General features: G+C 42.4%; 1 protein-coding gene across 3 annotated transcripts in view; it reads right to left on the minus strand.

The window, feature by feature from the left end:
* STAT2 (signal transducer and activator of transcription 2) overlaps window positions 1–12,977 on the minus strand; it is a 110,818-nt gene that overhangs the window by 61,144 nt on the left and 36,697 nt on the right. For all 3 annotated transcript variants that reach the window (XM_075591400.1, XM_075591399.1, XM_075591398.1), the window contains exons 5-11: window positions 11,139–11,231; window positions 9,902–9,980; window positions 7,174–7,259; window positions 5,307–5,455; window positions 3,504–3,662; window positions 401–493; window positions 108–167 (exon numbers count right to left, since the gene is read on the minus strand). In XM_075591400.1, coding sequence (XP_075447515.1) covers window positions 108–167; window positions 401–493; window positions 3,504–3,662; window positions 5,307–5,455; window positions 7,174–7,259; window positions 9,902–9,980; window positions 11,139–11,231 — 719 coding nt within the window. The remainder of the gene's footprint in view (window positions 1–107; window positions 168–400; window positions 494–3,503; window positions 3,663–5,306; window positions 5,456–7,173; window positions 7,260–9,901; window positions 9,981–11,138; window positions 11,232–12,977) is intronic.

The raw sequence follows: 12,977 nt of genomic DNA on the forward strand, positions 1-12,977 counted from the left end.
AGAAGCCGCTTTATCCCATATAACTAGTCACTACCAGATCTACAGTATACTCTGAGCTTGCTCTAGCTGCTTGCTTTGGTTTGAGTGAGAAGAGGCGAGACACTTACTTATCCACACTGTACGAGACCTTCATGCTGTCTCTGAGTTTTTGATGATTTATGAGGAGTCTAAAAGGGGAAAAAAAAGACTTCATAAAAATGCCCCAAAACTGCACGTTCCCATACTCCAGTCTTACCTCTACACAACTGCTCATGTTCTCTCTTTAACAACACTGCCCCTCTCCCTGCTTACCGCTAAAGCTTGCCCTCCCTCTCACCTCACTGCTCCTAACAATCCCCAGCGCTCTGCCTGACACACATAACTCGACTTCAGTTTAACCCCCGAGCCCCTTCACACTCACCTGGCCCTCACAGAGAACGGAAAATTGGTTTTCAGCGCCAAGGGCCGTTTGCATGGAAAGGACATGATCGGCTGCTTATCCACCACAAAGGATCTAGTGGAGAGAAACCGTGAAAAGAGAAAGCGGAATGGCGATAGCAAGTACCGAAACAAAGGAGGCACGTGTGAGGGATGCTCAGTTGGAACAACTGAAAAACTATAAATGACAATTAAAAAAAAAACGTGGGTATTTTTTAGTTTAAAATAATTTTTTTAATATGAATGGACATTTCAGCAGTTACCACTATGATGGAAACCTAGCAGTACATATGTAGCAGTCATCGAGGTCTGCAGCTTGTAAAGGAACACAGAACAGTACCCACAATATTATTGAACGACAGCTGGGTCAACAAATGCAGAGGGTGATGGAGTGATTTATTTACAATAACAATTTTCAGGAAGATGGTTATTGAACCCACAACAGTGCGTCTTTCGTTCCAGCATATTAATGGATCACGGCAGGTCTATGCAATCCAAAGCTGTCCCCCTGATCAAAATGCTTTGTAGATGCATTGTAAGTTGTTGTCCCATTAACAGGTGTCACCGGAGAGTTTCCCATAGCAGAAGTTATACATGAGCTTCTGAGATCTTACAGGTCTATTTTTCGCATGTATTGTCAAAATACACTTGTGAGGTCTGCAAAGCTCATGCACTTCTGCAACTGTAAAGAGCTATAATTGCCAAGATTCAGACTATTAACTTTTTTCCTGCCATGAACCATTTTGTTGTTAAGGGGGAAAGCAATGAGTTACGGACCCATCTGGCAGCAAAATAATTACTTAACAAACTTAAACGTCTAGCAGTCATGTGCATAATTTCAAGAGATTTTAAACCTGTAAAACAAGATTTTCTTTACCTCCTTGTATGGAAGTTTGCACAATATTTATGCCTTAAACATAAAGGAAAAGAACCTTTAAAATAAACATTCTGTATAAGCTGTATTGCAACTGCAAGTCTGAAAATAAAAGGTAGTGGGTACTTCTGGCTTCTATAACTAACCTGCAAGTTGGCCTGGGTCCAACATTCAGAACATACATCAAAGCCCTATATACTACCCTTCTGTTGGAGTCAAAGTCAGCAGAGAGAGAGAGAGAGAGAGAGAGAGAGAGAGAGAGAGAGAGAGAGAGAGAGAGAGAGAGAAAGAGAGAGAGAGAGAGAGAGAGAGAGAAAAGAGAGGGAGAAAGAGAGAGATATATATATTGGATAGGTCGGATCAATGTGATCAAAATGGATGTGCTACCCAGAATCCTGTACATCTTTTAAACTATACCAATCAAACTAACCTCACCTCACTACAATCACTGATCAATACATTTATATGGCAAAACGGCAAACTTCCCTACTATACAGGCAGAAATAATTAGGTGTCCTTGAAATATCCGACATTAGCACCTATTACATGGCAAACCGACTGTTTGCTATATTAGACTGGCACGTCAATAACGACTCTAAACTTTGGGTACAAGTCGAAAGAGACCTGTGTTTAGAGCGCAACATCCAATTAGATTCAGTATGTTGGCTTGACAAATCACAGACCTAGGACCCCGATTGAGCATTCCCTGTGGAAGGCCACCAGACAAAGCTGGGAGAGGGTTGCAATTCCCTACAACCTAACAACAACTCCATCACCGCTGATGCCCATATGTGAGAATCCAGAGTTCCCCATGGCACTTAAGCAGGGCGCCATCGCAAAATGGAACAGGGTGCACATCAACGGGATAGCAGATTTAATGTTCATATATAAGATACAGCCATTTATACACATTAAAGAAAGATTCAAGGGGGGTAAAGGAGAACAGTGGCAGTGCAGACAACTAGTGGATTTCATATCCAAGCATAAGACCAAGTCCCAAATCCTGCGGCAACCCACACAGTTCGAGGCAATCTTTAGTTGTTTGGGGCCATAGCGCATAATCTAGCAGTGATCTATAAAATCCTGAATGAACATAGGACACAGGAAAAACAGAGTTTTGTAAGAGCCTGGGAAAGAGAATTAAATTCAGAAGCTGAATTTATGGAGTGGGAAAGAATTTGGGAGGTGATACGTTCCTCCTCGACTTCGATAAAAACACTAGAGACCTCATATATACTACTCTTTAGATGGTACTACATTCCAGTCAGACTAAAAGTCATGTTTCCCAACACGCCAGATCGATGCAGGCGGGAATGTGGGCAGAGGGCTTCCCTAATACATATCTGGTGCGATTGTCCCAAAATTCAGACCTACTGGAAAGGGGTGAGAGTGCTGGATGATAATACTGAATAGAGACTATATCCCGAAATACAAACTGAAAGAAACCTTACTACTTCATCTACTACATGCAGCAAGGGGACACATTCATTTGCACCTCTCGCACAAAAACATGGGAAAGTTTGACACTACATGGCACCCATGGATTCTTCATGGCAGTAGCAGAGTAACCTGAACAAATTAGAACTGGGCCACAAGTATCCATCAAGCCATAGCAGGTAACTGAGGGAGGGAGGGCTAGGAGATACCCTGACCTTGCAAGGAAAGGAGAAGAGTGCAGGGACTAACCCTGGATATCTGGGAGATAGGACAGGATGGAATTAGACCCGACCCTAAACTTACTCCATTCTTAGGCCAATCAATCACTCTCTTCCTCTTTTTATTATTAAGTTTTTGTCTTTGTCTGTCCTTTTATTATTTACTTATCCACCAATTAAATGTCCTATTTTGTTGATTATCAGACACACCGATGCTCGCACTCTGAATGGAGAGGTCGGTGGTTCACCGAGGTACTCAAGTTTATTCCCAACTAGAGAGATACAGAATGGGAAAAATGTGTCACGGGTCTGTCATCTGGTTGTTCAACTTAAAATGTAATTGAAATGCTCCACACTACATTTTCTTTATTCTGTACGTTTTGTATGTTTTTGAGAAACCCAATAAATAAAAAAAATGTACAACAATAAATACACAATTCAACCACTGTTGAATGTGTATCTGTGTGTATCTATGCTTAATAGGACTGCAACTTCGAGGAGGGTGGACTGTGGTTTAGAGTTCGTTAGAGTGGAACTTTCGAGCCCTGAGCACCTACCTCTTCAGCAGACAGCACAGCATTTCATACAATCTCTTCTTCAGGATGGGTGGGTCAATTTTCAGGGGGTCATTTTCATAGGAAATTCTTGAGGGAAGGTCAGCAAGGAGGCCCAGAACACGGTAGAGCTGGAAAAAAGCCTCCACTGTCCTCGTCACCCTGTGTGTGAATTATTATTATTATTATTATTATTATTTTTAAATAAAAAAATAAATAGGACAGATGGGTGACGGGGGAGAGAAAGTAAGTTAGGATTGTTTTCCCAAAAGTGCAAAAAAAAATCAAATTTAAAAAAAAAACTGAGACAAAGAATACAGGACAGAAGAAGCGGTGGAAGGAGAATGAAAAATGAAGAAACCGAGGAGAGCAAAAGAAGTGCAGGGATATTTCTAAAAGGCTGACAAAAGTAAATGAGACTTAAGCCTACTGTATGAAGGGTATCTCCAGAGAATGTCTACATCACTTCGTTAGGCTAAAACCAATTACAGTTACTTGGACTTCCCATATAGCCAGTTAAACAAATAATTAACTTTCTCTAGTTTAGGCCTTTATTCAATATTCTATAAAGCCATCTTCCCAGTGCTTCATCTAAATAAATGCAGATAAACGGAGCTGGTCTGTTCTCCAGCACCGGGAAGACGTCTTCACAGCATATCCAGGGTTGCGGGCGCACGCCACTCTGTGCAAAATGGTGGCTGATGCTCTAGCAGGAAAGTGAGAATCCCAGCAGAAAATCGCTCCATAGACTTCAAATGAGAACAGTATTGTGTGACACTCAAAAACTCAGTGACCAAAGACAAGTAGACATTTAAAGTATTTTTAATGATGCCGACAATGCATCTGCTGTGCGTTGCGCTTTCTGATCAGCGGGCTTAGGGAGGATTTGTTCATATAAAATACAATAGAAGACAGTTTCCTGTGGTACTCAGAAACTCTGAACAAATCCTCCCTAAGCCCGCTGATCAGAAAGCGCATGGCACAGCAGATGCTGATGCCAATTATAGACTATGGGGACATGGTATATAGTACAGCTCCCCAAACTAACCTTGGCAAACAAGACACCCTCTACATCTCGATATGCCGCTTTGTTCTACAATGTAACTACAACACACATCACTGAGAAATGCTCCAAGAACTAGATTGGCCATCACTTGAATCCAGATGCAAAATACATTTTTCCCGTCTTCCCTTCAAAAACTTCCTGGCCAAGCAACCCGCCTATCTGAGAAATCTCCTCACCCCAACCACAAGTAGCACTTATCACCTGAGATCCGATTCCAAAAGACTGCTCACAGTCCAACAAAGAATCCGGTGACTCCTCCAGTTACCGTGCACCTCACGTCTGGAACCACCTACCAGACTCTCAAAACCGTCTCCAGTTTAAATTATTTAAATGCTTGGGCTATCTCACATTTTAATCTTGTCTGTAACTGTTAGACACGCCCATAACATTGTCTCAAACTGTCCGTGAAATATCTGTAAATATAACGTATAACTTCTGTTTATTTAATGTAGCCATGTATTTGTGAAGTAACTCAACACATTATTTCTCGATAAAACAGATTATAAATAAAAATATTTGACAATAATCACCACCTTTCGCAAAAAAATTTTTTTTTTTTTTTTTTTTTACAAAGTTTGGGGTCAAAGGTGTTTATGCACGATTTTGTGGTAGGCAGTTCTTGACAAAGCTTTTGATGCATTTTGGATATTCACGGTTGCAAAAGGGGATCTAAATCTGTGAACATGCACCAAGGTTTGACCCATCTCTAGATGAGTGGAGGAGGCCGGGTCTCTACTCACCAGCCCTCCAGCAGTTGTAGACAGATGCTGGTGGGGGCTCCAACACAAGACAACTTTTGCCTTATCAGCCAATCGTCCAACTCTTTTTGCAGAAACACTAGAAGGGTCTCACACAACACAAGTAATTCCTTCACCTGATCCAAGACCTCCTGTGATGGAAAGACACAGAGACAAAATCACAGTCAGTGGCAAAGCCTTCTCTTAGGTCAACATATGATTAAGGGCCATGGGGGAGAAGAGTCTGCACACTTTAATGGGACAATCCCTCCAGGTGGACCAAATTGAACTAATGCAAGTCACATGTTAAATGGGTTGCATATGGGTGATTGAGGCCTTGTCAACCCAAAACTGACACCTATAAGAATGTTCAAATAACTTTTTTGATTTAGTTTGTTAACATGGTAATGGGTTTGATTTCCTCCAGATACTTGCTTTTGTTCAAGGTCCCAGTGTGTTTAACAAGTGCTTACACAGGTAGAGCGCCACTCTATCCATATGTGCCTTGCCTTTATTGGGTCTCTCATAAGGACAGGGTGTCAAGGGTAAAGAAAACACTTGATTGATAAAGACTTCCTCAAAAATTGAAAGCAGACAAATATTTCCTATTAACATGGTTAGACGTTTTTAGGGAAGCGATGAGGTCAGTGGTTCCCAAACATTTTTTTACACTGTTCGCTCCCTGCTAGAAAATATTTGTTCTTCGAATCCCTAGTTAAATCTTATTGCCTACTCATCAGATTATTGCTAACAGAACTACAAAATCTAGGGTCACTCAGCACTACTAATATACATATATAGAAAATAAAAAAAAGTGGTGCACGCAGGTATGAGGGTCTCCCTAAACCCTAACCAGATACAAAAGTACAAAGGAGAACCGCCGGCACTCATAAGCACCTGACACCACTTAAGGTCAAACAGAAAGCAGTTTAATGCAAAGAGAGAAAAAAGCCTGATTAAACAGAACATGCTAAACATGGTTTTGTCAGAATGCAACTACCGTGACTATCTATCTATCCATCTATATCTATATCTATATCATGTGGTGGGTACAACTGTTGGTTGGAGGGTTGGTTGGAGGTTAGTGGCCCCTCCCTCCAGGGTTTAAGCTCACCCCACCACACTATTTAAGTAGCAGGTTTTCTCATGTTCCTGTGCAGGACAGGTCCACTGAAACCATTCTCCCTCCAGCAGAGGTAAATGAGAATGTTCACAGGTAGTGTTAGGACCAACATACTGCTCATGCCGCGACGTGGCTGCAGGGTTATAGCGGGCCAAAGGGTTTAACTAAATGACCCTTATTCATGAGAATGCTAACATTGAAGTATTTAACTGTGTATTTTGTCACATTGGATGTAGCGTTGGGTATCTTTGTCTTTTGACCTTAATTGGTGTCAGCTGCTTATGAAAGTGTGTAGTCCCCACACAGTCTCAGGAACCTGCCATTTCAGAATTTTTTTGGCCAACCCCTTGGAGACCCTTCACAAACCCCTAGGGGTTTCCTGAATCCCCTGTTGGGAATGACTGATTTAGATTACATTATTTTTCAAAAGGTTTTTTGCAGCTACTGTATGTGGAAATGCACCTTTAACCTATTAACTACTGAAAAGAGTCATGTACAGCGTAGGGTAATCTATTCGTGATAAAGATGTTGGGCAGTTTCTTTAACGGCTTTGAAGCATGTTATGTTTAGCACTGTGTTGTTATTCCTTCATATATATATATATATATATATATATATATATTATTTCATATTTCACAAAAAAAAAATCCCCTTGTGTACTTGTTTAGAGACCTACAGTGTGTGTTTTATGTGAATAATGCAAACACCAGATTCAAGAGATCACCATATCCCTTTGACCCCTCTGACCTTGCGCTTTATGTCCAGATCATTAAGCTTGCTTTGCAGCTCTATTTTCTTCGTCTGCAAATTAGAGTCCGGCCGGCGGGAGTTAGCTGTAAGCATGTTAAGCACAGGGTTATGCTACAACCATGACTCAGAGATGCAACCTCCCCAATCACCCTCCTCTTACAAAAAATTTTAAGCTTACATGAACTAGAGGGGGGTCCCTCAGAGCCGATCTGTAGCCCCCAACCTCCAGATCGAAACAAACAAAAACTACAAACATGGCCTCTGGGTCACGCAAAGAAAGTGTAAACTCCTGATGAAGTTGCAACTTTCTATTGTCTGTCGGTGTGTGCCTGACACCATGGCCATTTTGTGGTTCTGGTCTGGTGGATAAAACGGCTTACCACTTTGGAAACCAGGGGGGGGGGGGGATTCCAGGAGGTTTGGGGACCACTGAACCAAGTTAAAAAAAAACAAAAAAAAAAAAACACAACTAGCACAGTAGACTACTGCTTTAATCAGCTTGGGTCACAGTATTAATCTCTTGCTACTAGGAGGAGCCAGCAACATATTGCAATGCATTCTGCACGAGTATTGCGGTGCCTTCTGGCAGCAAAGATATTAAAATGTGAGCGAGGGATGTGTATAAAGGAGGCATGGTTCCGTGGTCTCGAACGGTGTGCATAAATCAGATGTTATTTCCAGAACTAATGCTTTTCTTAAAATGAAGCACATCTGCAATGCCTACTATACTGCAGCTACTACTCACCAAGGGTCTGGGAATGGAATCCTGAGCTGCAGTGCTATTCCCTCACTAGGAGGGCTTAGAACAGGTCTCTCCAACCAGTTTTCCCAAGAGGCCTGATCGGTACATATTTTACAAGTTGCAGGGCCACAGGAGCATTGTAATGTCATTTCAGATTGCTTAATATTATTCTACTTACACTTGGCAACCATCTAAAACATCAGTACTACACATACTGTACCATGTATTTACATTACCAAACTTAAGGGGATTTCAGTGCGAATAAACTGCACTTCGCTGCCTGAGCAAATGCAATGAGATTAGCCGGAGCTACGACTTCGATGTTTAATTAGTAAAAGTGTTTCACATCTATTGCTTATCGACTGACATAACTAACAAATCTGCATGTGCACTATTAAAGCAGCAGTCCACGTTGGACCCCATTTATTAGGCATACTGTATTTTTTATATTTACTTTAAAAGTTTCTTCTCTTGTCCTTTCAGGTTATGTTTTTATTTTTTAAATCTAATGCTGCAGTCTGGAAATATGATAAGTTCAAAAGTGTTATGGAGGCCAAAGAGGAGGAGGAGTTCTCCCCAGAGCACAGTGCAGTCCAAGGTTAGTTTGGTAAACTCAATGCGCTCGATTAACTTAGAACCGGCTGCATTGCATTCTTTATTACAGGTTTGAAGCAGGGGTTGTCTGGAGCTGAGCTGTGTTCATTCCAGCTCCATGAACCTCCTGCTTACAGAGATCCTTACCTCCGTAGCAGTACCAGTATCTGTGCAGGTAGGGAACTGTGTGCATAACATAATGGCGGCTTTAAATTAATAGAAAGCTGTGACGTCATCCTTTGCGACTTCCTATTGGCTTGCGTGACCTGGACATTTAAACTTCACAGGGATAGCAGCACCGCTACTATGGAGGGAAATATCTATTTATTATTATAAATAAATATATATTTTTTTTTTTATAGTTATTAATTTATTTTAGACGCAATGCTGTCTGTTCTGCTGCTTTAAGAAAACAATGATTTTTAAAATACAGTCACGTTAATGCCTTTTTTCTGTGCAGTTGTGTTAATACAGTAACCACGGGGTTACCGCGCATTTTAAAATACCTATTTTTCTCCATCTTCTGTGAGATTAACCTCATTTTGTCATGTCCCTGAAATACCTCCTGCCCCTTGATTAGCAGAGCCCCAAAAAAATGTGTCCAAAAGGGCATTCTCTATTTCTTTACAGTTTAAAAAAAATGTGTGATAACTAAAATCTCATGTCCCTCACAACAATAAGAAATTTGGATTTGGGAGGAGCAGAAGTTGGTGACTGTACGGACAGTAAACCTGATAAATAGTAGAGTTGCATATTTCAAAGCACCACCACTTTCCATATATTAAAATGTAAAATGTAATAAGGACAGTCTTTGGGCTGTAATTGAACATCGTAAGAGGAGAGAACAGAGATTAACTGCATTTTCCAGACACATTTTGCTCCATTGGGTATTTGTGAGAATTACATATTTTTCCTAGTAGATAGGAGGCACGGGAGCTCCTAAGCTAAGACCATAAAGTATTCTGGGCGGTGGCAGCGTATTGAGGTAATGGTGTAAAGGTTGTTCGGGAGATCTTGCTCTTTTAGAGGGGAGGAGAGTCAGCAGGATAGCTGGATGTATTAAACCCTTTCAGATACACATACCCACAGGTGTGACATACGCGGTACCAAAAAAAAAAAAGTAACAACATACTAAAAAGGGGCAAAATACAAACTATTATTATATTAAACTCGTATAGGCTTCAGGGGGGCATTTCTGCTTTAAATAAGCACCTAACACTTGAAAAGTTAATATTTTTCTCTTGGATTTGTTTAGACGTAGATTGATATTTTATGCACATTTGGGGAAAACTGGTAAAAAAAAAAAAAAAATTAAACGTCGCCATACCCTGATGTTAAATAAAAGGCATACCGTGCATATTGTTTCATCTCAACACCACAAAAACTCACCCATTACTTGGTAGTTTTTGTATTTGAAGTCGAATGTTTCTTGCTGATCCTCCAAAAACTTAACTTCTTGATCAATGCACTGCAACAGACACACACAAGATTTACTACAGAATATTATGACTCCATAAGGCATGCTATAGATACTTCTCCATGAGGTGTAGCATCCATGTAAGCAAAAAAGCAAAGGGATTCAATTTCAGAACCTCTGTACTGTACTTTGTTTTCAACTGCAAACCGGTGTCTGTACAGTATGTGTAATAGTGTGTGATGGTATAATTTTGCCAGTAGGGTTAACGCATCAGGTGCTGGCATTAGCAGGGTCAGTAGCAAAAAATTGCTGTGCGCTTTTCATGGAATTTGGTTACAAATATATATTTACCATGGTTAACTACCCGGCCTCAACAACTAGTAAATGTCCATAAGTCATCTAACAGCAATAGTGAGCAGAAAGAACAGGAAACAAAACGGCGGTTGCACAACCGAAGTAAACTGCACCAGGCAAGGTAACAGCAGTTACAACTTCTATTTATTGGCCACAAAATAATTTTTAAAACACCAACGCGTTTCGCGCAGGAGGTGCTTTATCAAAGATAAAGGTCTCTTTGATAAAGCGCCTCCTGCGCGAAACGCGTTGGTGTTTTTTAAAATTATTTTGTGACAAGAAGTTGTAACTGCTGTTACCTTGCCTGGTGCAGTTTTCTTCGGTTGTGCACCGCCGGTTTGTTTCCTGTTCTTCCTGCGCTGCTGTTTGGATTGGAGCACGCCCTGCAGTTCAAGCCACTCTGCCCACAAACAAGAAAGACAGTGAGTACAGCCCCAATATGTATGTATCTACAGGCTACTACTACTTATTCAATAAGATTGCTGCTCTTCAATCAAGCTTATGTGATACTCACCCACTGGATATCCTTGTTATAATAGTTGGGACAGAGGAACTGTTGCCTTATGCAATTTGGGTCATTGCTTCATTTTCCATGGACATATGCCTGTGCTGTGGGTTTGGATGCACTGTTTGGGTTTACTCAATACATAGTTTACCCTGGTAATCATCACAATAGTGAGCAGGCCTGATGAGAGGTTTGCAGGTGACCAGGACTCCAGCCATGACCTGAGCCTTGGAGATGGGGAGTGCAGACCATTGAAGGGATGTCAGGCTGGGACAGAATCGGCTGGCTGGGACATTCCACCACCCGGCCCCGGACAACCGTCGGCAGCCTTGATGGCAGGGCTCACTCACCTGCACTCGTTGCTTCACTTCCTCCACTCGCTGCTCAATGTCCTGCTGCCTCGCGGTCTCCATGGGAATCTGTGCTGTCTGCCCTGCCTGTGACTGAAGATGGACACGACGCAGACATGAGCCACTTAGGAGGGCCAAGAACCAACATGGATTACCACACAATTATTATTAACACCTATCAATACTGTAGCATGCTTTTCAGGAGCTATAAAATATTTCACTTGAATAAATTCTCAATATTTCATGTGTTTAAAGAAATGTTAAATCATCCAGATGTGTTTCATTTTGGACAGATGTTAATGTAAAAGCCTTTGTTTCCGGGACTGCGGTCTGCTTGGCGACTCTGCCCCGAGTCACAATTGGAATTGGCGCTGGGCCTTAAAATGAGCATCTAACCAAAGTAATATGTGTTATTCCAAACTATTAGTTGTTATGCTATTCTCACATTGTTTTGCAGCTTTGCAAATTTAGGCTTAAAAACATGCATTAAAGTGGTGAAATCATTGTTGTTTAAAAAAATTAAAATAAAGACGTTCAAAAAAAAAAAAAAAAAAAAAAAAAACTCTTAAGAGCTTTCAGAATTGCAACTCCGTCTTTTATAACTGTGCATGTACTTTTAACACTGAATTATTCCTTACGCAGGGGGCCTCCTTTCCATTACTGCCTGTGGACGGGAGAGTGAAAACCAGCAAAGCAGCGGTTACCAAGCTCATTTTATTCTGTAACACAAAGGAGCCCCAACTATTTCCAGTCAAAGTATCTATACTTATACCATACGTGTCAGTATTTCCCCTTTAGACCCGCAATGTGACAACATGGAGGAATAGACCGGAAGCAGACCGTATCTATATATATATATTTTTTTTTTTTTAATTGTAAGTCCCTGTAAGTGGGGGTAGGGCTAGGGGCGGGACTTGGTGGCGAGTAGATTTTTGGTGATTTGTCAAGGTGTGTGTATATATATATATATATATATATATATATATATATATATATATATATATATATATATATATATATATATATATATATATATATATACAGTGCTCGACAAATAATGTTAACCTGTCGCCCGTTGCGAGTGGATTTAGGCAGCTGGCGACCCGTGCTGCAGCTCAATGAATTCCCCTGCTCGTGCCAATGTTTTTTTTTTTTTTAAATAAATAAATAAATAATTCCCCTCCCTGATTGGGTTAAAAAAAAAGTTACAAAAATGGCGGCAAATCCTGTGGTCCCGGCGCGCGTGCACAGGGCAAGCAGAGTGTCCTGCCATTTGCGCTGCCTGTTCCCCCCAGCAACCCAGAATCCCCCGCATCCCTCCCCCCCCCCCCACGTGGGACGGAGGGGGAAGCCCAAACCAAGCCCCGCGCGCAACCCAGCCCCCCCCCCTCCGCTCCACAAGTGGGACGGAGGGGGAAGCCCAAACCAAGCCCCGCGCGAAACCCAGCCCCCCCCCCCTCCGCTCCCCACGTGGGACGGAGGGGGAGCCCAAACCAAGCCCCGCGCGCAACCCAGCCCCCCCCCCCCTCCACTCCCCACGTGGGACGGAGGGGGAGCCCAAACCAAGCCCCGCGCGCAACCCAGCCCCCCCCCCCTCCGCTCCCCACGTGGGACGGAGGGGGAAGCCCAAAACAAGCGCCGCGCGCGATCCAGCCCCCACACCCTCCCCCCTCCGCTCCCCACGTGGGACGGAGGGGGAAGCCCAAAACAAGCGCGCGATCCAGCCCCCCCCGCTCCCCACGTGGGACGGAGGGGGAAGTGCAAACCCAGCTTCCCCCGTGCGCGCCTCCTGCTGGGACCTGCTCCTGCTGGGACCTGCTCCTGCTCCTGCTGGGACCT

The sequence above is a fragment of the Ascaphus truei genome, chromosome 3, assembly GCF_040206685.1.
Source record: "Ascaphus truei isolate aAscTru1 chromosome 3, aAscTru1.hap1, whole genome shotgun sequence".
Classification (NCBI taxonomy): domain Eukaryota; kingdom Metazoa; phylum Chordata; class Amphibia; order Anura; family Ascaphidae; genus Ascaphus; species Ascaphus truei.